The following is a 26,433-nucleotide window of genomic DNA, read 5'->3' on the forward strand; positions in this document are numbered from 1 at the left end:
ACTTAAAACTAATTTTTAATATATTTTTAATATGTTTTAAATATAAAACATAAAATTCTAAACTTATCCAAGGTGTTACATTGTCTGGTATAATTTTATTTCTTGTTGTTTTGGACAGTTTCAATGAAATTGTTTAAGCCTATGTAACCATGTTATATAAATAAATAAATAAATAAATAAATAAAAGAAATATATTAAAATTTTGGTTCATTTAAATTCCAAACCACATTTTTTTAAAATGTGTTTTAAACTATTTAAAGAAAGCTTATCACCAATTAATAGATTTGACCTAATTCTATGCTTAAAGCTAGAAAAACGTAACAAATATAATGAAAACAAAGATTTTGCGACTGCTTTCCGCGATCCCGGGAATTTCCGGGATTCAAAAAATATTTTTCCCTTTTCCCATGAAATTCAAAACCCGGAAAAATCGCACGCCCTAATTATGTTTATCTTTACCGATCATATTGATACCATGCATACAAGTGAGTAGAGTAGAACAAATTAAAGCATTTCAAAAGTGTTTCAATCTTGTTGTTTATTGAATTATGGTGACGATAACCGAAATTTGACCATTCTTCACCAAGTACATAAATGAATTCAAGTTATTGCAATAAATTACAAACCAAATTTTTAAAGTTTCTATTTATTTGCCGCAAAAAGCAGATAAATAGATACTTTAAAAATTTAGTTTGCAGCAATTCTAGAAAGATATGCCTTCTTTATTTCGAAACCATTTTTTGTTACATAACTATGGCTTGTAAAAATAATAATGGCAAACCGCGCGGTTTGCCTTATGAGATTCGGCCTTTTGAGCATTCGGCCTTTTGGGCTTCGGCCTTATGAGAATTCTGAGAATTTCGAGTAATTCGGCCTTTTGATTTTTTGCCTTTTGGGATTCGGCCTTTCGTAGGAGACCCATACTTTCAAAAGTTATTTGTAGAGTATAATTTCAATTTCAATAGAGTTAACTTAATACCAACTAAAATAAACAATTTAAGCCTTAAGGCCGTTGCAAATATTTTTTTAAGTGTATGTCCCTCGCCTCTGACCAAAGTCGAGGAGGTGTTTTAAAATGCATTATACACCTGTACAGTTGTTTTGCAATGATTAGTTTCCAAAATATCTAAGTATTGACGAAAATTGTATTTTTTGCGAATTTCATAAAAATTCAAAATATTTTTAATCCAGCCCAAACATGCTAAATGTGATTATCAATGCAGAAAAATGCATTTTAGATTGTTCTATTTTCATTAAAATGTTGAAGTATTAAAAAAAATTGCCCCCTGATTTTTCGTACATATTTTGAAGAGAGAGGGGGGTGACATAAACTTTGAAAAATATTTGCAACGGCCTACTTTTGTGTCTACAAGACAAAAATATGTGTTCCTACACTGCCTATAATTCAAAATTCGGCTATTATGCCAAATCAAGTATTCCGAGAAAAACGCGTTTTAATGTTTATCACAAAATCTCCGTCAAGGCAATTTCCCATAAGAGTGGAATATTAGCCGTTTGGTTTTTCGCATCGTCAGCCAAGTCTCAACACTATTTCAGTGAAATTCAAGTTCTAGAAGATGCGTTGGAACATCCTCTACCACCTGGTGCTCATATCTTGTTTTTGCCAAAAGTGGATATTAGCCGTTTTTTCAATGGTGGGCAGTACAAGAGATTCAGCTCCAAAATATATTTAAATTAGGAATTGTAAGCGTGAAGTTTGAAACTAAAATAATTTACCTAAATTAAACACAAATATTTAGAATTATTGTAGAATTTATTATGAAGCTAGTTCCAGCTCTTATAACTTCAACACGTTTATAAACCACAATCCACTTCTACTCGTTTCAGGCTACGAAAGGTAAAAATGGACCAACGAAAACTGATGGACAACGCCAACACCATAACGGATATGGCAAAAGTGCGTTCGGCAGATCTTTTTAACTAAAATCTACATTACTAACTAACCGATCTTCTTGCAGACCCAAAACACGGTATATGAGATAGTGTCGGACATGTCAACCCGGCAGGACACCCTGGAGGAACGCATCACCAGCCTCGAGGACAAGTTGCAATCTATTCAGGTTGGTTGGGCTCTTTATTAGGGTGATCTAGTTTGAAGGTGTCTGTTTTGTTTTAGACACAAATCGAAAATCTTCCTGACATGCTGACGCGCTGCCTGACGCAACACCAGGAGCGCATGGACCAGCGGAGGAACTTTTTGCACCCGGACGCGGCCGTAACCGGGTCGTCGTCCGGTCTGCCAACGCCGGCGCCTCCGCTCGGTTCCCCGATGATGTTACCGCACTCCAGGTACCGTGAAGCATGCCGCAATAATTTCCTATTCTCGTAGAAGCTGCCTGCGCATAAAAATACAACAGCTACTACTACTAACTACTACTAACTACTACTGACCACATGAAAAACACACAAAAGATCAAAGTCCCCAAAGTCCCCGACCCTCGAGCTCTCAACCCAGGCTTGTAATCAAACTAGTAATCAGTCACCACACACGTGTACGTGTTACCCTTATCATATAGAATAAACCCGCCTGCTTCCGAGTCGATGTTCGGTGTTTAGTTCTCATCATCTTTCGTAAACCAGTTTTTCTTTTAGGAGTGTCCCATCGTCGTCGACACCGGCCTATCCCTGGCCCGCAAGTCCCATCCTCCCACCAATCTCCAGTAGAACGCCTCACTTGGTTCCGGAAACGCTCATTCCCGCCCCGGTGACGACCGCATCGTCCATCTCGATGTCCAACTCGCTGACGAACCAGTTCCTCAGCAACCAGTCGTCGGCGACCGGGGACACAACGATGGCCACGCACAGGACATCTAGCTGAATCGAGCCCGGTAGCCCAAACAACTCGCTTTCCCTAATCTCATTCTCCACCAACAACAACACCCACTATCAGAACTGCAACTCCTCCAACTCCAACTCTAGTCCCACGCCGACCAACACGACCACGACCACGTCTAGCAGTAGCAAGTTTACTAAACAGCGGGAACGAGCAACGCGGTTCTAGCTTCTGTCGGCGGTCCCCTGTTAGTCCTCCACCCCCCATCAAAAGCCCACCTCCCTCCACCAAACTAGGGAACATCCCCAATTCCACTACCCTCACACCCCATCTTTAAAAACTGTGCGGCCACGAGAACCGGGGAAACCAAAAGTGCATCGATCTGTGCGGTACGGAATTACGATAACGCTAATTATAGCTATGTACTAACTAGGGAGAGAGAGCGCGAACGAATGTTACAAAGAGTTACATGTGTGTCAGGAACGTATGACGAACGAGCGAGATTGTGGGTGATGATAACACCACAAAAAATAACACGAATGATGAGCGGAAGTGTCTCGTTGGGGCATGCGAGTGTGAGAGAGAGAGGTTGACGGGAATGGGGTAGAAACGAATAAGTTGATAAAAGACTACTTAGTGATTAGTGAGTAATTAAAGTCGAAGCGGTGATTAGGCGATGCGTGCGCGGGTGCTACAAGATCCGCCAGCGAAAGATCCAACCAACTCCAGACTGTAAGAAAACAGACGCGCACGTGGGCGATTCCATGCTTCTTAATTGATGGCGAAATTTGGTGATTTTATCAGGTTGAAATCGTTTTATTAAAAAAATCTTTTTTAACAGCAAATTTCCTTATCAGATACAAAAATCCTATAAAAGCTGTTTATTTTGCGATTCGTATAAGTGTGACTGATTAGAATTTTACTCAGAAGCTTTTTTCATAAAATTATTTTTATTAGGTCCTTTTCAGTACTGGGACCTGGTTAGGGCCGAGTCGGCTTTTGTAATTACATTGATCTTTTTTCTCATTGAATGCTCAAAAATCCTTGGTAGGCAATTTTTTCATTATACAGATTTTTAAATCTATGTTTTGAAAATTTCCTTTTGGATGTCATTAAACATTTGTGAACATGTTAATAATAAAGAAGAGCAATTTTTTAATCTTTTGAAAACATTTATTTTTTTTGTTTGTTTCGATTTGGTTGAAAGTTTGTACATCGATTTCATATCTCCAAATAAGCAACTACTTCACAGTGGTCGGAAACGCAAATTTAGCAGGAATAATTTATTTCCGCTTCAGAGATGCATTTTTGAGCTTCGGTGTCTGAGAAGCATTTGTTAAAAATGAAATTCTACATCTTTTGGTCAAAACGATATTAGGGTGGTCCAAATATTTCTAATATTTTCAAAAACTATCTTCCCTTCTAGATGAGATAGAGGTATACTTTCTTCGGCAGTATTGTAGTACTAGCCATTTCAAACAACTTTGTCGAAGACACCAAATCTCTATCTCTCAATCTGATCATTCTACAGCATTTTATATGAAAAGTAGTAGGGTGGCCCATCAAAAAAGTGTTTTTATTGCGTATCTTTTTTGTATTATTTTTGGCAATTTTGGTGTCTTCGAGACATATTTAGAGCATAGAAATACGCGTCTTTTGACATGCCAACAAAGTCGCTAGGTCATTTTGGTAAAAAGTTACAGAGTTTTTAAAATTTTTAATAGGCTTTTTTCAAATGTTTGTATCTTTTCGAGGGGGACACAAAAAAATACGCTCTACGGTGCATCTGAAAGCTTAAAACTTCTTCTTTAATATGAATATAACATCTCAAAAGGGTATTTCTTAAACCCAAGTTACAGCGATTTAAAAATGGTCATTTTATGAGATTTTGTACCATGCTCTATGAGAAAATTTACATGAATATTGCATTAATCAGTATCAAAACTGCTCTTAGTGAGCTCAAATTCAGGTAAAATTGGTTTGTGGACAAACGTGGTCGAACCTGGTTTGTATGGCAGCTAGGGTGGTCTTAGATGACCTAGGGTAGTTCATATTCGTTCACTTTTATAAGATATTATTTTGTTTAAATTCGCATAGAAAGAAAAATAAAAAAAAAACATTTACAAATTAAAACACATAACCTGTTTTAAATAGTAAAGCAGCTGAGGATCTGAAATCTGATTTGGGTGGAAAGTTCTGGTTGTACATTTCTGCTTGGGGGCCCCCTTGGATCCCATTTCTTATGATAATTTCATCATTTTCGTGTTCTTTTGTCAACTTTCAATAGAAACATGCATAACAATAATTATTTTCGTTCATTTTAACCTTTTAAAAATTAAAGATGTCATTGTGCTGAAAGAAGAGTTTACTCTTAAGTTGAACGTAATCGATGTTTTAATTTCCGGAAACTGTTAAATAAGTCATAATTTTTTTAAGTGTAAAAGTGGAGAGACTTTATGTATATTTTTTGGCTCCGTGCATGAGATATTTTGTTGAATAGGACCTTTTAAAGTTTCCATTTCAAAAATCATCAAAATTCAAAACAATATTGACCAAATAAACTGCTCCTCACCTTGATCTTGGCGTTATTTCTTATTTTAATCATGTAATAAATTATTAAAACATATTCAATCAACTTCAGCCTGACAAAAAATCACGAAAATTTTATCATTCAAAATCTGGTATGGAATAGCCCACACGAAGCAACAGAGTAACGACAGCCAGCAAAACCATATAATCCTAGCAAATTGATTTCAATTTCTTAGCCAATAGTTTAGTACCGACGAATTTAAATTCTTATAATTGAGCGGTTAGGTAATTGCATTCTTCGAAACAAAATAAAAGAAAAAGCAAAGTAAATACTCTTACTTCAATAGGTTCAAATAATGGTAGCAAGTTTTTAAGTAGCATAATTCACATTTTTTATTTAAAAAAAGATTATAAAAAACTTTTAAAAAGTTTACAAAAGACATACTAGCAAGTAACACTCACAAAAAAATAAACAAACAAAAACAGTTCAGCAAAAAAAGGTAGATGGATCAGGGTGAGTGTAACAACTCAATCGAAAGTGAGCTTTCTTGCAAAGGAATTTTCAACTCAAATCAATCTTACTTCAAACAGATGTATTACTTCTACAGACAGGAAATCCGAAACTCAAACCCTCACTCAAACTTATTCGCGACAAACGTTCTAAAGGTTGGTGCAACTTGAGCAACACAGTTGTCGAAAGAAGAAAAATTAAATCAAACTTCGAATAGTTTTCATAGAGTTCGAACGAAATCGATTAGAGAACAAGAAGATAGTTTAGTCCGTAAAATACACCACATGTGATGTGATATTTAGTAGTATAATTAAAATTTCATAAAACATATTTCAACACGCGTACAGAATCTAGAAGTAAATGGTTAGAGGAAACGCTTTCAGCCGATCAAGTCAGCTCCACTTACTGTAGTGTGATTCTAAACGAAAACTGCAGAAAAGTAACTCGTCTTCAACGAAATTGTTAAAACTTCACCTAATGCTGGTTTCCAAAATCGTTAAAAAGTACCACCATCACACACATCTAAATAAATTCTCTGATTTAAGTGCCTTGTGATAATCATGAAGAACAGTCTACCTTTCCTTTTTTCGCACTAAACGAATAATATTACAATTCGAAAACCCACCTGAATAAAACCTTTTTCCCTGAAAAAAAAACCAAAATCTTCAACGTTACCGCAGATGTCAAATTCTGATTCCCTAAAAAAAAATAATCTTCGAAAAGCTTTTTTCTACAAAAAAAATCCACAGAATCCATAGCTCCTCCATTCAAACAAGCAAACCAAAAACTTACCCATAGCAGGCTGTGCATGCTGAGTAGGCCTAGAGAGCAGTCCCCCCAGGCGTTTCCCACCGGGGGGTCAAATTCGAAGCTAAATCCGCACATAAATAGGCGCGGACCAAAACAGATTTCAGTTGCTGAAATGTTACACTCTCCTAGCAAGAACAGAAGAACAGTAGTTTTCAGAGTTTTAGATACTAAAAGAAACATACAACTTAAGGTTAACATTTTCCACGATAAATATGAGAAAGGGAAGGGAAAAAAAACAACATAAATAGAATAGTAGAATAGTGGTCAACCAAAAGTAGTCTATAATAGTTACCAAAATAGAAAGCAGATAGTTATACATCAGATTTTCTACACATCTCCAGTTGCTTCTAAAGTGACATGTGTAACTCGAAAGTAGAACGTTTAGTTTTTAGTTGTAATCCAAGATCCAAACCACAAAAGCACAACCACTAATTTTCGTTGTCCCTAAACAGAGATATGCAAAAATTGTACAGCAAAGAGAATAATTAAAGGTTTCCGAATCTTTTTTTGTCACAACAAGCCACTACAGAAGTGCATAATATGGGAGCGGAAGCGGAAGGCATCATCGTGTAAAAAATTTCAGCAATCATGATTTCTATAAATATAACGAAAAGGAAGAAGAAAAATCTTGGTAAAATTGCTTTAAATAACGTAACTGAGGAAACTAATCTCGTGTGCTGTAGTGGTGCGGGCAGTTGACTGAGTTTATTTTAGATCAAAGTTACATCTTCCAAGCAATTATGCGACGATGCCGAAAGGCGGTTATTGAAAGTTATTTTTATCTTTTTTGAACATCTCTGTCAATTTCATTTAAGTGCTACTAACTTTTGACAGGGTTGCCAGATCTTCAGTTTTAAATACCAATTCAGAAAATGATTAACAACAGGTAAAATTACAATGTTAATATGCGGAATTTTGCAGTGTGGTTACCATCGCAGTTCGCGCACTTTACGCGCGATTCTTGGATTTTCCCCGACTTTTCTTCTATCGTTTATTCTCATTTTTTAACTTGCAACTTTATTTACTTAACCATCTATCAACTGTCCCTCCATCGGCTATCGCACACGAGAAAAGAAAAACTAGGTCGTTCCTGAAATAAAAGATGAGATATTGATTAGTTTAAGTTTAAAGATAGTCATAGGAAAGTACATAAGGCGATTTTTAAGATCAAACAACATAATAATGCACAAAAGAAGAAGAAAAAAAGCGCGTAAGCAGGACATATTCTACCTTCTACCAACGAGTGGTGGTAAACTTTCCCAACGTGTCACCTGTGAATGGCCTTCGAACAAGTCACTGGAAGAATAAAACCGAACTGTTTTTTTTTTTTTCGTACTCTCGAGCTACAACTAAGTAAGTTCTACAAAAAGCGTGCACATGCACTCAAATTCAGAACGATGGATGAATGTTTAAAATGCCAAATGAAAACTGTTACTCTGAAAACTATACAAAACAAACACTCACACTCAAATATAAAAGAAGGTAAAAACGCAAGCATTTATATATTCGAAGGGCAGTCGAACTTCACTTGCTTCAGTTATGGTTTCAGAGGGAAAAGAAATTTAAATGTTACAACTCGATCGATAACTAAGGACCTCGTCACATGCAGTTCACGACCTGACCTGACTCACATTCATCGAAAACTTAAGGCTTAAGAAGACCCGAAATCCCAACCCTAATCTGCGTAAAGTGCGTGCAGAGCAGAAACCGACTGTGAAGGAACATCTACGGATGATGGTTATTTGTTTGATTTTCAGCTTTTAGTAAATTCGTAAAAGAAAATCGTCCCAACCATTTACGTTTTATTCGGTTCTATCAAAATTTAACAAATTCGATAAAAGTAGCCTTATACCTTGAACTAGCGAGTTAAGATATTAAACAAAAAACACTATTCTGATTGATATATTGACAAGAAAGTTAAACTTTCGCCAGTATGTTGACATTTCTCAAATTTTAATGAACACATATACAAAATTTTAACTTATTTATAAATGGAAAACAAGTTGCATTGGATATTGAATAACAACATTTCTAATATGGCTGATATTTTTAAACAACCAAAAGTGACAAAAACAAACCTAATCGTTGCATCTAAACAAAGCAAGTAGAAAAAGATGGCTAGCATACATCAGTTCGGAAAATTTGTTATACAAAATTAATCGTGTTGAAAACTTGTTTAAACTTTTGATAACTGATTAAACACCCACAAAACGATTCTAAAGCCAACCATGGAAGTAACTATTCACGAAGTATTTGGACACGGAGACTTCATTTAGCCGTTTTATAAAAACCTCCAACTAGGTATTTAAGAAGAATCCAAAGACCTTTTCCCCTAAACATCTATTCCATTTATTTAGATAATAACTTACAAACAAAAACCTCTGAATATTAACGAATCATAACTCTTAATAACAGTTCGATCCATAAATGTAAAAAAATCCTTCAAATAACAAAAAAAGTAAAGTACATAATCGAGAAAAGTAACATAAAACAACAAACAAAAGCTACACAAACACACACCCAAAAATGTAACGAACGCGTTTACACAGAAAAGATAAAACAAAACCTACAAGCAAATGACCAATTTCTTACGAATGTTATGGAATGATGATAGAATCAACAATATTTTATATCGGCGAGGCGCCTAGAGAAGCAAACAAAAACCTTAAGTTCGACCCCGCCCCTTTCTTTCAAGTGCAATCGCTCTCAGTTAGTGTAATTTTGTTACATAAGATTAGACGAAAATAGTTCAACAAAGAAGACGAAAACAACATTGTTCGGTCAACGACAGCACACGAAATCGAATAGTCGTCAGAAAAATAATAGCAAACAGAAGAAGCAGAAAAACGGATAAAGACAGATTAAGCAGAAATAAAGGCAGATCAATGTAGGGCACCACGCGATAAACAGTCGTTCCACACGTAGCCAACCTGTAAATATACTTCTTCGCTGGCAACACTGAAAGAAAGAAAAAAAACAAACCAAACGATTTATCTGTCTCACGAAAGGAAGATAAATAACACATAAAAACAACCCTCTACCGTACTTATTAGTCAAAGTTTAGGTTGATTTTTATATGTTTTCCTTTTACTTTACATATGCATAGTAAGGATATAGCATAAATGCCTATTGTATATACTGTTATATAGTTTTAAATAAAAAATATAAAATAAATCATTGAGGCTCGTTTTATTGCCGTCGAAAGAAAGTTCTCAAAACAACAAAACAACAAAAAAAACATGTCAGGTAAGATTTTGAATGTGATCATTTTAGAGTGTACAAAAATTACTTTTTTGCCGACATTCAGGGGCTTGTTCCGATGGGTGTACTGAACCCAGAAGTTAGCGCTAAACCATTTGAATGAGATCTAACCAGAGGTTTGGTTCCTCTCCCCAGTCATGCCCTCGGACTCCTAGGTTCGAGCAGAAACTTGCAATAGAGACCACAACATACCTGATTGATTTTTCTTTTTTTATATGTTGAAAAAGAAAGAGATTTGCACAGTTATCAGAAGTAAGAAACTTCATAATCTTGAAAAATTTACTGAATTTATAGACTTGCATGGATAAACCCGGAACCAAATTTTTAACATGTGTGAATGAATTTAAATCTGGTAACTTTTTGAAACTTGACCCAGAGCTATACTTTACAACAATCAGAAACAAGAATTATCATAATATTGGAATTTTTATTCTTGAAAAATATGTTGCTCGTAGGTGTGCTTTAATCTAAGGAATCGATATACACGTAATTTTTATAATAACAGAATTTTGTGCACCTTTTTGATAATTTGTTGCTTATTATTCACATTCAGCTCATTTTATTTTTTTATGTAAGGGTTGCGGCCGTGGCTGACTGGTTACGGTGTTCACTTTGTAAGCGAGTAGTTCTGGGTTCGATTCCCATCAGCTCCCAACGAGAAAGTTTGAAAAAAAATGTTTCTTGCCAGTTATGGACCCCCTTTTCCTATAGTGGACCCGGATCCATAATCCGATTGTGGACCTGGTTCACTATAGGAAAACTGTTGTTTTTATATCAAATTTAATCGATATTTGAAGTTTTGATGCATGTTGTGGGTCTAATAATAGATATAAGAATGCAAGTGGGCATTTGCTAACTTTTCACTGTAAACAAATCAATTTTGTTAATAGATATGGCTTAAAACAACATAAAAACTTTACAGACTTTTAAACTCATTTATTTCCGAAAAATATTAGAGAAAATGTGTCAAAAATCTAACTAATTTTGATGCAAATTTTTCCGTAAAAAGTTGAATAGTTGACCAAAACAATAGATTTGTTTACAGTTGCTGATAAAACCACCTATATTTATTTTCAAAGAAAATGATTTTTCGAACTGTCTCTTTTTACACGGCGCTCACGCCCACTATCAAAACAAACCGTTGGAAGTTTGTATAAACTCCGTGTAAAAGGGGTGTCAAACTAAAAAGTGACCACGTTCGTTTGACAACAGTTTGTGTCAAACCATCGGGGTTTGAATGTATTATAAAATATTGTTTCTAACTTCAATTATGATGCTTCAGTTAAATACAATTAACTTAAGTTTTCATCAATTATAAATTCTTACAGTTTCAGCAACTTTGGTACTTTTGACATGAAAACAGCTATATTTAAACTCATTGTGGTTTGGTTGAGCGTTTTAGCAGAATGCATTACTTTGAATACAAAGAGACGAAAAAAAAATTTAAACTCATGATTTAAATACTTGCAATTAGGTTGATTACATCAAGCATTTATTGTATGTTTAAGAACACTTTTGCTTAAATACACAGTTTTCTTCATTTTTGTATGTTTTGGGTCCACTTTTGGAAAAGTTAGGATTTTCGTTGTCCTACACCCAAAACTGGCAGCGCTAGTCTGAGAGAATGATGGTCTCGAGTCGAGAGAATAGTGGTACCATTCACGGACGCAGAGAACACAGCTCGAGATGGGCGATACAACTATTCTCTCGAGGTTCATTTGCAAAAAAAGTTCATCCGTCAAACAAAAAACCAAAAGTGTCGACAACGGGAATCGAACCAGAGACCTTCGACAAACCAATCCATTACTTTAGCTGCCTCGGCCACCACAGCTTGGTGACCAAGGAGAAGTCAGAAGTCGATGTATGACACTTGTTGGAGATTTATTGATTCAACTAACGAATGAACTCATTTGTTATGATGGTGTGAGTTGGTACCATTATTCTATCGATTTTGGCACTGAGCCCTCAATAAATTTTGAGAGAACGATTATCTCGACTCTGAATTTTGGGTGTATATTGGACCCCCTTAATCTTGCTCGAAATTTGGCAGTTTTTCGTTTTATTTTAATGAAGTTCCTTAAAGATACATTATTTCGACTTACTGAAGTGAAAAAATGATTGGATAGTTAATTCAGTCATAGAAATGCTGTTTTGTTGTGAAAATGCTAGTGATCATAGTGACACATCAATGTCAGTCAACATTGTTTTAAATGGTGCTGAACATGCCAAATAAAAGACTACAAGTCACGATTTTAATTGTGATTTTATTGAATTTTTCATCAAAATACCATGAGAGGGTCTACTATAGGTAAGGGGTCCACTAATGGATAACGTACCCTATTACACGAGACGTTGCATTTTGAAGTTGAGACTTTAATAGTTAAAATACAACACCTCGTGAACTAAAAGGAAATAAAAAGTACATCTTTCCCAGTTCCTGAGGGGAGCACCCTTGAAGAGTATCGGGGCCGGCATTTACAAAGCGGATTCAGTGGCTAAAAAACTATTCTCAACTTAATGTTATTGTCATTACAGAGAAAAATGTCTCAAGCCAACCCTTGATTTCTAAGCAAAGTGCGGACATTTTTCTTTGAATCGGCTATAGTGATAACATTCCATAGGTCGCCTCCCTAAGGTGTCGTGATAAGGTCCAGTTTGTGACGATATACTTACCTTCCCTTTACTAAGCAATCGATTCCAGAAGGGAAAATATCACCAGTTGTGTTGGTCCGAGCCGGGATTTGAACCCCGATCTACCGCTTACGACGCGAAGGCGTTACTACTGGGCTACGTGGCTCGGCTTGAAGCACGATGGGTGGGGAGGGGCATTCATGAACAACGTTTAAATTTTAGTTTAAAACGTCACCTTTTATCAATGACACTGAAATAAATCTCTAAATGCGCTTAAAAAGCAAATCCTGACTGTTTTGGTAAGTGTGGAATACTAAGTTTACTGCGACATTAGATGTTGATTATGCATACACACTCTCCAGCATGTGACCTCGTGAAGAACATGCTCTATTTAGACAGCATCATTCCAGTCATAAATAAATTTGTGAATGATTTATTAACCCTAATTGCCACGTTGCATGATCCTCCGTCGCAGAATAACACCTCTGCGAGATAAACTCTGTTGACTTTGGATGGCAGTCTGACAACAGTTTACATTTCCGCTACTACTTAACTTCATTTTCACACGAATCTGTGGCCGTCTGAAACGAGCGCATAAAGTATAGGAGCAATTAATCTGAATCTGATAGATGCCTGATGACACCCAGAACAAGTCGCGTTAGAAGAATCTCCGACGTTGATCTGTTTGAAATAGACTTTGTATAAAAAGGGCTTCATGATGTAGTAAAGGCAATCAATCCAAAATGGCTAAGCTAACAAGTTGTTCGGTATTTGCACTATTTGCAGTGGCACTGGTTTTTGTTGGAACCACTCGAGCTGCTCCCGGAGCAGATGTCCTGAGGGTGAGTAGTGTAAAATTTACTGGAAAAAAATATTAGTTTCAACTAATGGTTTGGTTACTATAGGCTAGGAGATCACCCCAGTTCCCACCTGGCATGCCGAGTCCTCCATCTGGGTTCCCATCGCCGCCAATGCTTGCGTTGAACCGAGTAAGTTTAAATTCATTTGATCTTTTGATAACAAATTCATCCTTGCTTCTCTCCAAACCAAAGGTCGTCAGACAAGCTCCACCGGCAGGAATGCCGCAGGGACCGCCCGAAGGAATGCCCCCACCGCCAGAGGGCATGCCGCAGAGACCTCCGTCGATGGTCAGATCCTAGAGCAGTAATTCCGTTACTCAAAACCAGATGAAACCAACAAAACGCAAAAATGTTTCTTCATTGCAGATGACGGCGATTTACCGGCGCACCAGAGAAACTCGTCAAGGCGAAGCTGGTGAATCAATGCTGGACGGATACCGCATGAGACGAGAGGCTCGCGGTGGTGGCGGTAAATTTCCCAACCGTAGCGGTTAAAACAGTGTAACTTAGCTATGTGGTTTATATATATATATATATATATTTCATTGTTATTACTAATAAAGTCAGCAATCAATCCAATCATCAATGTTTCATTTTATGCTACTAGCTTTACTTTAGCAAAATCAATGTAAGTACAAAATGAACATGTTCTATTCTATCACGGACTTCACAATAATTTTGTTCCAACACCCTTTATCTGGCCTGTAAATTCATAACGTTGAATTCTAGGCAAACCAAAAATATGTACATTCTCTCTTCGATTTATTACTACATTATTCTCAGTTTTAGACCTAAATCTCCGGAACCGGAATCAAAACTGAATTTAATTTTTGTTTGGGAAAACTTTGATTTGAAATCCTTGGACGGCATTCTTGAACTACCTATGTTACGTTGATAGATTCGTGTTCCTTTGTTCACTTTTTGGCATTCTGCGTACGTGCAAATTTAAAGGCTATGGCTCTTCACCCATGTGTTATTATACAGGTTTAGACTACCAGTTTAGAATTCAGTAGGATTTTGTCATGTTTACTCAGTTAACTATTTAATTAACTGTTAATTATGTGAACGTTGAGTCTAAACCATGTGAAGGTCATGCATTTTTCATCTGTGCCTACACATCCAGAAACCACGTTGACACCTTTTTGGAAATGGGCGAATTTGGTCCAAGGATCGATATATCTCGCCAGGACATGAAAAAAAGTCTTGCAAAGATGATCAATATCGTTCATTAATTGCTGATTTTAAGACAGTTTTCAGGCAAACGTTAACACATTTTTGTTTCGGGTTTGTTATTTCCTCCTCCCACCCAAGTGCAATAAATTTCCTCGACAAGCTCGCTTCGCGTTGTCTTCTTTCGGCTTTCGGTTTTGTTCTGGCTTTTTGGATGTGTGTTTTTGGTTCTACCATCGAAGTAGGCCTTTGCTCAGCTACGCCAAAAAATGCTGCCGTACCTACCACACGGTTTGCGGAACGAAGGCCGAATGTGTGAATGAGTTTGCCGGAAAGTTCCGTAACTGGTGTCCGAAGCACGTCAAACTTGATGATTCGATTCACCATGATGAGGATGACGAGTGTGTCATCTGCACAGAAAAGCTTGGAACGTTCAACCGGATGGAATCCATGTTGGCACCCTGTTGCAAGAACGGCTGGTTCCATCGGAGCTGTGGCGCATTGCTCGCGTTCACGACGGGTTATTATTTCAAGTGCCCACTGTGTAATAGCGGCACGGAAGAGTTCAAGATGAACTTACAGCTGCAAGGAATAAAGTGCCAAATGCATACGGCGAGCTGTTGGAACGGCTGTCAGTGTGCGATGCATAGGATTGCCGTTGCCCGCAAATTTTCCTCTAGCGAATTGCGAGGCTTGTGGGTCAACACGACCTTTGCATTTTGGAAAAAAAAAATCCTATATCCCGACGCCAGAAATGATGATGGCGCGGCGGCCAGCACGATTGGATCGGAAGGTGTCACGGAGCAACGGAACCTTCCAGGCATTCAACGACAGACCGAAAACCGCGAACTCGCGCTGCCGAGCACTGGCGAAGTCGGAGAATCCGAAGCAGACCCTTAGCCGCCGCAGGAAGAACAAGAAGGTGCCGGATCAGACGATCAGCAATATTCTAAACGTCGTAGTGGCGTCTGGGTTTGAGATGAGGAGGAGGGGGACATTAATAATTTTTTAAACTGTGTTGAATTAATAACCTTTTTTATATCTTCAACAGTGAGTAAGTTGTGGCGCTATAATCACGGCAAATAGTGTCCAGGGCATTCGTGGAAATGCAAGGTCCCATCCCTGAGGGTCCCAAACGCTTCTTCCTCCCCTGTTGATTCAGAATTGTGTTGTTTGGGTTTGATTAGATTAGATTATAAACTTTAACACATTTTTGTTTCCTGCAATGTGGTCCGGAAAACTTTTTATCAAGTCTCGGCGAGATTTTCCGTAAAAAGTTGGTCCCTACATCCTTGGACCAGCTTCCATACAAATTTGCTCATTCTCCTCTCCATGCCTTATTTTTGAAAAAAAAAATCCCCTGAATGTATGCAACAAGTTTTGAAGAGGTATTTTTCATCACCACAAAGCACAATTTTTAGGCCTCTACTGTTTCATTTGACTCAACTGTCATTTAAGTCAATCTTGTAAACATCAACAAAGCCAAAAAACCACAGCCAGTCGAGATGGATCACAAACGGTCTTAGACGTCAACTGACACCGCAAAGGAAAAAAAAAAAAAAAACCACAGCCACCGTTTCTTGAATCTGATCCGCGGTAACATTTTCGTTGTGTAATTTTGTAAAAACTGCTCGTTTGTGTAATTAATCGCCCCCAACATGAAGGAGTCCGACTCCGCGCTGGAGTTGCAGGTGAACGCCAACGAGATGTGCCGCACCTGCCTCGCAGCGGAACTTCCGCCGGACCAGCTGAAGCCGATTTTCTGCAACGAAATCGTCGACGGCCGGATCGTTCCCTTCCCGAAGGTGCTCGAGCTTACGATGGGTTTTAAGGTGAGTTGATCCGTTGGAGAGTTGTGAAGTCGGTCTTGATAATGGTTCTTATTACAGCCAACGAAAAACGAGGTTCTTCCGAAGAATGTTTGCGTGAGTTGTAAAACGAAGCTGAAGGAGTTGTACTCGTTCAAAGACAAAGTATGCAAATCGGAAGATTTGCTGTATGAGATATTCAACTGCGAGAAACCGCCGGAGCAAAAGCCAACGGTGGTGGCGGTGACGAGGCCACCGATGATCGCGGCGGAAACCCAAACTGACTGCATACGGATCGATGAAGGCGATGCCGGAAGTTACCGGGCTTTTCTAACCCTCCAGAAAGCTCCCAAACCTGTCACCAATGATGCTGCAACTGATTGTTTCGTACAATCGTTGGAGTCGGCCTGTCAGACCATTCCCATTGCGAAGCCAACGGTTCGAAGTGCCTCAATCCAGGTGTCGCCCCCGCTGAAGCACTCCGGAACCCAGGTTGACGAAGAGCTGGATCTGGAGGTGCTGCAATTTGACGTGGTGGAAATGATGGATGAAACGGAACCGGAGCAGCTACAGCAGCAGCAGTTGGCTTCGGAGCAGTTGGACCAAGTGCTGGAGGAGGCCACTGCACAGAGCGAAGTGCAGGACTTTGAAACGGATGGTGAGAAAAGCTTCAAAAGTAAACATTTAAAAATTACGTTTTTAATCAATTTTCAGAAGAACTTCCTGCGGAACCCCTGAAGCCTGTCGGCAAGGTTGAATCTGTCGAAGAACCGGAAGATCCAAGCGAGTACTTGAGCTACGAGGCTTTGGAAGAACCCGACTCTGATTCGACGACCAAAGTAAAACAGCCTGAAAAGGAACCACCTGCTGCGACGAAAGCCATCTCCGAGTGTCAGTACTGTCAGTTCTCAACGGAGGACAAGGCCGCCTTCAAAGCGCATCTAAATGTGCACCACCAAACGTTGGAAAATATTCTGCTGAAAACGGATTACTTCCGGTGCATGAACTGCTTTTCGGTGTTTAATTCCGGCGCTGCCCTAAAGTATCACTTTCAAGACGGCCCGTGCGATGCCATGAGGAATGAATTGATTGAAACCGAAGAAGTCGACAAGCACGAGAAATTTTACAGCCACGGGTTCGACATTTGCCTTCCGAAGATGAAGTCATTCCATAAAATCAACAAAATTTCGGTTGCTTGCGGTACCTGCAACATGCAGTTCAAAACGTTTGAAGAAGCGACGGATCACTACACGATACACGAGCAGGAGCTGGAATCTCAGCAGGATGTCGACCAAATCTGGGAAAAGAACGATTTCAGCCAAATCCATTACTGCGGAATTTGTAACGAACCATTCCCCGACGCGACCTTCATCCGGCAGCACGTTTACTTCCATCGGAACGCCTTCGATTGTCCGTTTGACTGCCCGGCATCATGCTACACATTTGGAAGTCTAACGGAGCACATAAAACGACACCTATCGTCATCCGAGGAACCGCAACCTCCAAGTACACCCAAATCTACATTAAAGAAACCTAAAGCAACCTCCACACAACCAACCGATCTCGTATGCGAAATTTGCTCAAAATCATTCAACTCCAAAGCCTCCCTCAAAGTGCACACAAAGTAAGCTCTCAAAAAGTTAACGACGCACCCCTTAATGCCAGCTTCTTATTTTAGGAACCACTACGCCGATCGGCGCCACGTCTGTTCGATGTGTCCCAAGTCCTTCATCCAAAAGTCCGACCTCACCATACACATCCGGTCGCACACGGACGAGCGGCCGTTCGCTTGTACCGTGCCGGGCTGCGATAAAAAGTTCCGAACGTCGAGCCACCGGCGGGACCACATGTCGACGCACGCCGCGCAGAACGCATTCCAGTGTGAATTCTGCCAGAAGATGTTCAAAGCGGAACGGATCCTGCAGGGGCATCTGAGGTGAGTTTGAAACTTTGGGAAATTGCTTCTCAGTTGAGCAGTTCTCTACGGAATCGGTCTTTTTTCTTTAATTTTATTTTTTGTATTTTTCAATCCGGCTGAAACTTTTTTGTTGCTTTCGGTATGCCCAAAGAAGCCATTTTGAATCATTGGTTTGTCCATATAATTTTCCATACAAATTTGGCAGCTGTTTATACAAAAATGATATGTGAAAATTCAAAAATCTGTATCTTTTGAAGGAATTTTTTGATCGATTTGGTGTCTTCGACAAAGTTGTAGGTATGGATATGGACTACACTGAAAAAAAATGATACACTGTAAAAAAAATGGTGATTTTTTATTTAACTTTTTGTCACTAAAACTTGATGTTCCGACGCGGCGCAGAAAATGTCACGCACAAGAAGCCCCCCGCGGGATCGAGTGTGTAAAGGTCGGTCGAGGTACAGTCACCGCCGTAAAAGTACTTCTCGGGCAGACAGTGACGTTTGTGGGACGAAACGCCAAGCGAAGTGCGCGAAGATAAACAAAACGTAAACAAGAATTAAGTTGCGAGAAAGTGTCCTGGTGAAAGGTGGTGCATTAGTGCGAAAAAGGCAATTTAATTAGATTGCGAACGGGAGAAGAGTTATAAAACAGATCTTTTCTGCTGAGTAATTAGTGAGTAGTTTAAAATTAGTTAAATTTCTTAAATTAATCCTAAAACACGCACCAAACAGGTGACCTCGAACGCTGCCCGCTCCGTTGGTTGGAAAACCCTGAAAAGAAATAATTTGAGGTTATTTGCAGTAGCGTAAGTTCACAAAATTAAAACTAAGACCTGTTGAAAACAAGAAAAATACTTACCATTATAGTTGCCCGCAAATCCGGTAGATTCTCGGTCGAGATTGTTGAAATTAGTGCTGAACTAGGGTGACCGATGTAAGTAGGAGTTGAATTATAATTGTACCTAAACCTAATGAAATAATTACAGCTTTTAGCTATCCTAACACTTAAAACTAACGGTGTTTGTCGCTGAAAAGAACCCGAAAATCTCCCTCAACAAATCTAAAAGATCGCCCGATAGGAAGGATGGACTGCATGCTGTGCACTTTTCCAAACACGGACCGGATGGTGAGCTGCTGTGTCTGCGGGTCGTGGATGCACTACGAGTGCGTCGGCGTCAACGATAGCATCGCGGCGCATAGTCGGTCGTTCTACTGCCCTCCATGTCAGAGGCCGACACCAAGACCCCAGCCACCAGTGGAAGAACCCGGCAAGAAACACGATGGCAAGGCCAAGAGTTCCAAGGCGGGTCGAAAGCGGATCGAAGGCGGGTTCCAAGGCAAGTTCGGTGCAGTCCGGCGTCGGCGCACGAACCAGATTGGCTCAGCTGAAGATCCAAAAGCTGGAGGAGCAGAAAAAGCTCGCGCTACAACGCCTGGAGCTGGAGAGCAAGCAGCGAGACGCGGAGATGGCTGCCAAGAAGCAGGTGCAGGAAGCGGAACTAGCGGCGTTGAAGCTACAGGTCGAAACTGAGGCGCTCGAAGAGACGTTCCGACTGCTCGAGGAGTTGGAAATCGGAGATGATGACGGCGATGGCCGAAGCGTGGCTTCGGAGCAAAGTTCGCGCAGCAAGGTGAAGAGGTGGCAGCAGAATCAGGAGGTAATGAGCTCGACGCTTTTGAGACCGACGAAGACTTCAGCTGGAACTGGTCAACAAGCGGGAACCCGACGACATCTGGAACAGTCGCTGGTCAGGTGGGACAACCGGCCGGTGGAAACCGAACCGTTTTAGATAGGGCGTTAGACGGGATTTCCCTGAACGACACAGTAGCGCAGTCTACGTTAGGAGGTTTTATTGGGAGAGTCTCAGAGACTATAGTTTCGAAGCATGCCACTCAAAAGCCATTTGCACCGGGCACAAATATCGCGGAATCTTCTCCAAGTCCAATTAAGTCTTCTCCGACTCCCGCGAACGGGAAACCCCAACCCTCCACTAGTCTGATCCAGAGTCTTCTGTCAAGACAACCAGTGTTGAATTCGGAAGTGAGTGCGAGTAGTGTTCAAGGGAACGGTCAGCAGATGAATCCAGGAGGGCAATCGCAAACTCAACCGGGTCCGCAGCAGTCAGCAGGAGGAACTACGCAGACGCACACTGGGACTGGAGGAGGGCAGACAACAGGGGGGCGACCGCAGTCGTTTACGAAGCTTCCGGGTTTGCAAGAACCGCCACGGGCAGATAGAAGCCAGGTGGACGGCAACGATGACACACCGGACTACTACGGACCGACTCCGCAACAGCTCGCTGCCAGGCAGGTGATCTCGAAGGAGCTGCCCGTGTTCACGGGAAATCCTGAGGACTGGCCGCTGTTCATAAGCGCGTACGTCAACACGACGAACGCGTGCGGGTTTTCGGATGCAGAGAATTTGGCCAGGTTGCAGAAGTATGTTCGAGGCTACGCGTACGAAAGGGTGCAAGGACGCTTGCTTCATCCGGCGGGAGTGCCGCACGCTATGGCCACGTTGGAGATGCTTTTTGGACGGCCGGAGATGCTGATTCACTCGTTGCTGCAGAAGGTGCACAACGCGCCAGCGCCAAAGCCGGACCGGCTTGAGACCTACATCGATTTCGGGTTGGCGGTTCAGCTGCTCTGCGATCATCTGGAAGCTGGAGGACACGAGGCACACCTGAACAACCCGATGCTGCTGTTCGAGCTGGTGGAGAAGCTGCCTGCGAACGCGAAGCTGGATTGGTCGCTGTACAAGGAACGTTGCAGCCAGGTGAACCTGACGACGTTTGCGTGCTACATGTCAGCGTTGGTGAAGGCAGCCTCGGACGTAACGCTTAGCTATGGGTCCAAGCAGCAACAACAGCAGGCGCGGGTTGCGAAACTGGACAAGAGCAGCAAGGACAAGAACTTCTGCGGCGCGCACTCCTCCGAAGACGTGTCACGGACGCCAGTCAAGGAGGTTACGGAGAAGAAAGCGGCGCCGGCGTGCTTCGTCTGCAAGGACCCCAAACACCGCGTGAAGGATTGCGCCGAGTTCGGGAAGAAGACGCTGGAAGAACGTCGGAGGATAGTCGACGAATACAGACTGTGTGGCAATTGTCTAGGTGTTCACGGGAAGAAGCCGTGTCGAAGCAGCGACAAATGCGACATTGACGGGTGCCAACAGCAGCATCATGCTCTGCTGCACTTTAAGCAGAAGTCGGGAGCCACGGAGTCGAAGCGCGCTGAGCAGAAGCGGGAGAAGAACGAACCGAAGGTGTCAGGAGCGAACGCGATTACCAACCATCACTACGCCGGGAAGACGGCGCTGTTCCGAATCATCCCAGTAGAGCTGCACGGGAACAACCGTACGGTGTCAGCTTTCGCATTCTTGGATGACGGATCGTCGAGGACGATGGTGGACGAGGAGATCGCCAAGGAGCTCGGCGTCGACGGTGAGGTGCTTCCGCTGTGCTTACAGTGGACGGCGAACGTGAAGCGCACCGAATCGGAGTCTCAGCGGATCGCGCTGGAGATTTCCGGTAGCGAAGACGAGGCCAGGTTTGCGCTTAACGACGTGCGGACGGTGAAGAAGCTGGATCTGCCACGACAGTCTTTGCGGTATGCAGAACTGGCTAAGACGTTTCCACATCTGCAAGGCCTGCCGGTGAAGGACTACGCTAACGCTGCTCCACGCATTCTCATTGGGAATGACAACGCTCACGTCACGGCGATGCTGAAGGTCCGAGAAGGACAGCCTGGAGAACCGATTGCGGCGCGATCCCGACTCGGGTGGACAGTGTACGGTAAGCAGGACCATACTGCTGGACGCGTACACAGTTTTCACGTGTGCGAATGCCAGGACGACCAAACGCTGCACGAACTGGTGAAGGAGTTCTTCTCGGTTGAAAGCTTGGGTGTGGAAGCGACAGCAGGTCCGGAATCTGATGAAGTCCAGAGAGCGAACAAGATCCTGCAAGAAACGACGAAGCGGGTCGGCCAGCGATTCGAAACGGGGCTGCTGTGGAAGTACGACTGCTTCGAGTTTCCCGACAGCTATCCTATGGCGAAGCGTCGACTGCAGTGCTTGGAACGACGAATCCAGAAGGATCCGGTGATTGGCGAGAGTGTCGAGGCAGCTGTCCGAGTACCAGGAAAAGGGGTACATCCACAAGGCCACCCCGGCAGAACTGGAAGAAGCTGACCCTCGGCGCACATGGTACCTACCGCTAGGTGTCGCGCTGAACCCGAAGAAGCCGTCGAAGGTCCGCATTTTCTGCGATGCTGCCGCCAAAGTGGACGGAGTCTCGCTGAACACGATGCTGCTCAAAGGCCCGGATCTTTTGAAGACCCTTCTGCACGTGCTGTTCGGTTTTCGGGAGAAGCGAGTGGCACTTTGCGCCGATATCAAGGAGATGTTTCACCAAGTCAAGATTCGGAAGGAAGACCGGCACGCTCAACGTCTGCTGTGGCGTGACGACTCAACGAAGGAACCAGAAGTCTACTTGATGGACGTCGCGACGTTCGGGGCCACATGTTCGCCATGCTCGACGCAGTTCGTCAAGAACCGGAATGCAGAGGAGCACGCGCATGACTACCCCGAAGCTGCGGAAGCCATCATCCAAGCACTACGTGGACGACTACCTGGACAGTGCCGATTCGGTGGGAGAGGCGACGAAGCTGGCGTTGGAAGTGAAGCACGTACACTCTCTAGGCGGCTTTGATCTCCGGAACTGGCTGTCAAACTCCAAGGAGGTTCTCGCACGGGTCGGGGAGAACGATCCTGCTCTCGAGAAGTGCATGCAGTTGGACAAGAACGACCCGATGGAGCGAGTGCTGGGAATGTACTGGAAGCCGGACGAAGACGTCTTCACCTTCACGATGACGTTAACGTTCGATGCCGATCTTCCTACGAAACGGCAAGCGCTGCGGATCGTAATGTCGCTCTTTGACCCGGCGGGATTGCTTTGCTTTTTCATCATCCACGGCAAAATCCTGATCCAAGAGGTGTGGCGAGCGAAGACCGAGTGGGACCAGAAGATTCCGGACAAGCTGAAGGAGCGCTGGATGCGGTGGATTGCTATGTTCAAGCATCTGAGCGAGGTGCGCATTCCCGCTGCTACTTCTCAAAGTACTCGATCGCTGACATTGTGTCGCTCCAGCTGCACGTTTTCTGTGACGCCAGCGAGGAAGCCTACTCGTGCGTAGCGTACTTTCGCGCGGTGTACTTTGACGGGACGATTCAAGTAGCGCTGATCGGGGGAAAAGCTAAAGTGGCTCCACTCAAGGCATTGTCTATACCCCGATTGGAACTGAACGGTGCGGTTATCGGAGTACGGTTGCGGAAGTCGATCACGAATGGCCACAGCCTGAAGATTGACAAGACCGTGATGTGGACCGACTCGAGAACGGTGCTGGCCTGGATCAACTCGGACCATCGGAACTACCGGCAGTTCGTGGCGTGTCGGGTAGGTGAGATCCTGTCGAAGTCGGACGCCGCGGAGTGGCGCCACTGTCCTGGAAAACTGAATCCAGCGGACCTGGCCACGAAGTGGGGCCCGAGGTCCAAGTTTCTCGCCGGATTACCCGTGGTACGGACGTTTCTTCATCCTGTCGCGGGAAATCGAGTGGCCCATGGACGTGAATCCCACAGAGGAGACGACGGAGGAAGAGTTGCGTGCCTGTCTGGTCCACAGCGAAGCGGTGACTAAGCTGACAATCGACTGGCAACGCTTCTCTGACTGGACGCGGCTGCTGCGGGCGGTGGCGTACGCTCTCCGTTACAAGCAGAACTTCGTAGAGAACTACCGGAAGCAACCGCTAACGAAGGGATTGCTAACGCAGGAGGAACTGTTGGTGGCGGAGACGACGATCTTCCGGACAGTGCAGAGTGAAGCGTATCCAGACGAGGTGGCCACCTTGTCCGTAGCGCGGAAAGCGGACGCCGAGACGTCAGGTGGAGCTGGAGCGAACCAGTCTGATCCGGAAGCTGTCGCCGTTCATGGACGAAGCGGGAGTGATTCGGTCGGATTCTCGGATTTCCGAAGCTACGTTTGCGTCGCACGACACTCGGTTTCCGATTATCCTACCGAAAGGCCATCAGGTGACGAACGTGCTGCTGTTTTGGTACCATCGGAAGTTTCTTCACTCCAACGGCGAAACGGTCGTGAACGAAGTGAGACAGCGATTTTTCGTATCCATGCTGCGTACGGAGGTGCGAAAATTCCAAAGAAGTGTCCACTGTGCAAGCTGAAGCGAGCGATGGAAGGGAAAACTTTGGCTATCCCACGCATGGCCCCACTCCCTGCAGCGAGGCTGCAGGCCTTCGAGCGGCCGTTTTCCTGCACCGGTATCGATTACTTCGGACCAATCGCCGTACGAGTGAATCGCAGCACGCCCAAGAGGTGGATCGCATTGTTCACGTGCCTCACTACCCGTGCCGTGCATCTCGAGGTGGTGCACACGCTGACAACCGAGTCCTGCAAGCAAGCAATTCGGCGGTTCATCGGACGCAGAGGAGCGCCGGCGGAGATACGAACCGACCGGGGAACGAACTTCGTAGGAGCGAACAACGAGCTGCGACTGGAGATGAACAAGCTGGACGGCCAACTGGCGGAAACGTTCACCAACACCAACACGCGATGGATTTTCAACCCGCCAGCTGCGCCCCACATGGGAGGCGCTTGGGAGCGGTTAGTGAGGTCGGTGAAGACGGCGTTGGCAGCGATGTACACCTCCAGGGTCCCAAACGAGGAGACTTTGGCGACTCTGCTGGTGGAAGCAGAGAGCATCGTTAACTCAAGGCCGCTTACGTTCATCCCACTGCAGTCGGAACAGCAAGAGGCTCTGACGCCAAACCACTTTCTACTACTGAGCTCACGCGGAGTGGTTCAGCCCCCGAAGACGTCGATGGAACCGAAGCTGGCATGCAGAGGAGATTGGCAGCTTTGCCAAGCGATGCTGGATCAGTTCTGGCGGCGTTGGATCCGCGAGTATCTCCCGACGATTGCTCGCAGAACGAAGTGGCTGGAGGAGGCAATGCCGATCGAGGTAGGCGACTTGGTGATCGTGGTGGAGGAGAAGGTACGGAACGGCTGGATCAGAGGACGGGTAGTGGAGGTCAGCCCTGGACGAGATGGGAGAGTACGAGATGCGGTGGTGCAGACGGCGGACGGTTTCATACGACGACCGGTTGCAAAACTTGCGCGCTTGGATCTGGAAGGGTGTAAGCCTGAACCGGATGTTTCGGACCAGCTTAACGGGTCGGGGAACTGTTCCGACGCCGCGCAGAAAATGTCACGCACAAGAAGCCCCCCGCGGGATCGAGTGTGTAAAGGTCGGTCGAGGTACAGTCACCGCCGTAAAAGTACTTCTCGGGCAGACAGTGACGTTTGTGGGACGAAACGCCAAGCGAAGTGCGCGAAGATAAACAAAACGTAAACAAGAATTAAGTTGCGAGAAAGTGTCCTGGTGAAAGGTGGTGCATTAGTGCGAAAAAGGCAATTTAATTAGATTGCGAACGGGAGAAGAGTTATAAAACAGATCTTTTCTGCTGAGTAATTAGTGAGTAGTTTAAAATTAGTTAAATTTCTTAAATTAATCCTAAAACACGCACCAAACAGGTGACCTCGAACGCTGCCCGCTCCGTTGGTTGGAAAACCCTGAAAAAGAAATAATTTGAGGTTATTTGCAGTAGCGTAAGTTCACAAAATTAAAACTAAGACCTGTTGAAAACAAGAAAAATACTTACCATTATAGTTGCCCGCAAATCCGGTAGATTCTCGGTCGAGATTGTTGAAATTAGTGCTGAACTAGGGTGACCGATGTAAGTAGGAGTTGAATTATAATTGTACCTAAACCTAATGAAATAATTACAGCTTTTAGCTATCCTAACACTTAAAACTAACGGTGTTTGTCGCTGAAAAGAACCCGAAAATCTCCCTCAACACTTGATTTGCAAAAAAACACTATTTTTTTTTTTTTTTTTTTTGATATTTTTTAGAGGGCATAAAATGCCATCTTTTCAGAAATTTCCAGAATGGGCAAAAAATCTTTGACCGAGTTATAATTTTTTGAATCAATACAGATTTTTTCAAAAAATCGAAATATCGGTCGCAAAAAATTTTCAACTTCATTTTTCGATGTAAAATCGAA

At 43.0% G+C, this 26,433-nt stretch overlaps 3 protein-coding genes and 1 long non-coding RNA gene across 15 annotated transcripts in view; 3 read left to right on the forward strand and 1 right to left on the reverse strand.

Annotated features, from left to right (window-relative positions):
* LOC6041134 (small conductance calcium-activated potassium channel protein) overlaps positions 1 to 4,178 on the forward strand; it is a 459,395-nt gene extending 455,217 nt beyond the window's left edge. For 9 of the 12 annotated variants that reach the window (XM_038252489.1, XM_038252485.1, XM_038252482.1 and 6 more), the window contains 4 exons: positions 1,849 to 1,918; positions 1,980 to 2,081; positions 2,138 to 2,310; positions 2,602 to 4,178. In XM_038252489.1, coding sequence (XP_038108417.1) covers positions 1,849 to 1,918; positions 1,980 to 2,081; positions 2,138 to 2,310; positions 2,602 to 2,839 — 583 coding nt within the window. In that variant the 3' untranslated portion in view covers positions 2,840 to 4,178. The remainder of the gene's footprint in view (positions 1 to 1,848; positions 1,919 to 1,979; positions 2,082 to 2,137; positions 2,311 to 2,601) is intronic. The other 3 variants (XM_038252479.1, XM_038252480.1, XM_038252481.1) reach the window with 2 other exon arrangements.
* A 9,041-nt stretch (positions 4,179 to 13,219) lies between these two features.
* Positions 13,220 to 13,975, forward strand: LOC6041132 (small nuclear ribonucleoprotein-associated protein B'). The gene is made up of 4 exons (XM_038255382.1): positions 13,220 to 13,378; positions 13,442 to 13,525; positions 13,589 to 13,684; positions 13,763 to 13,975. Exons 1-4 carry the CDS (start codon positions 13,280 to 13,282, stop codon positions 13,889 to 13,891), a joined length of 408 nt encoding a protein of 135 aa, XP_038111310.1. The 5' UTR covers positions 13,220 to 13,279; the 3' UTR covers positions 13,892 to 13,975.
* A 2,130-nt stretch (positions 13,976 to 16,105) lies between these two features.
* The window catches only part of LOC6041136 (zinc finger protein 425), a 29,831-nt gene continuing 19,503 nt past the window's right edge, over positions 16,106 to 26,433 (forward strand). The window contains exons 1-4 of the mRNA XM_001850384.2: positions 16,106 to 16,398; positions 16,456 to 17,032; positions 17,089 to 17,998; positions 18,053 to 18,310. Coding sequence (XP_001850436.2) covers positions 16,225 to 16,398; positions 16,456 to 17,032; positions 17,089 to 17,998; positions 18,053 to 18,310 — 1,919 coding nt within the window. The 5' untranslated portion in view covers positions 16,106 to 16,224. The remainder of the gene's footprint in view (positions 16,399 to 16,455; positions 17,033 to 17,088; positions 17,999 to 18,052; positions 18,311 to 26,433) is intronic.
* Positions 18,974 to 26,156, reverse strand: LOC119766815. Its single transcript, XR_005277152.1, has 4 exons — positions 26,030 to 26,156; positions 25,895 to 25,940; positions 19,154 to 19,262; positions 18,974 to 19,065 (listed from the first exon to the last, which is right to left on the reverse strand). It is a non-coding gene; the product is annotated as an uncharacterized LOC119766815 (long non-coding RNA).

The sequence above is a fragment of the Culex quinquefasciatus genome, chromosome 2 (genome assembly GCF_015732765.1).
Source record: "Culex quinquefasciatus strain JHB chromosome 2, VPISU_Cqui_1.0_pri_paternal, whole genome shotgun sequence".
NCBI classification, from domain to species: Eukaryota; Metazoa; Arthropoda; class Insecta; order Diptera; family Culicidae; genus Culex; species Culex quinquefasciatus.

Bases quoted from the DNA above. Each gene is read 5' to 3' on its own strand.
- LOC6041132 (XM_038255382.1), top strand. From the start codon at position 13,280: ATGGCTAAGCTAACAAGTTGTTCGGTATTTGCACTATTTGCAGTGGCA. The intron at 13,379-13,441 runs GTGAGTAGTGTA...TGGTTACTATAG, and splicing joins CCGGAGCAGATGTCCTGAGG to GCTAGGAGATCACCCCAGTT. The intron at 13,685-13,762 runs GTCAGATCCTAG...TCTTCATTGCAG, and splicing joins CGCAGAGACCTCCGTCGATG to ATGACGGCGATTTACCGGCG.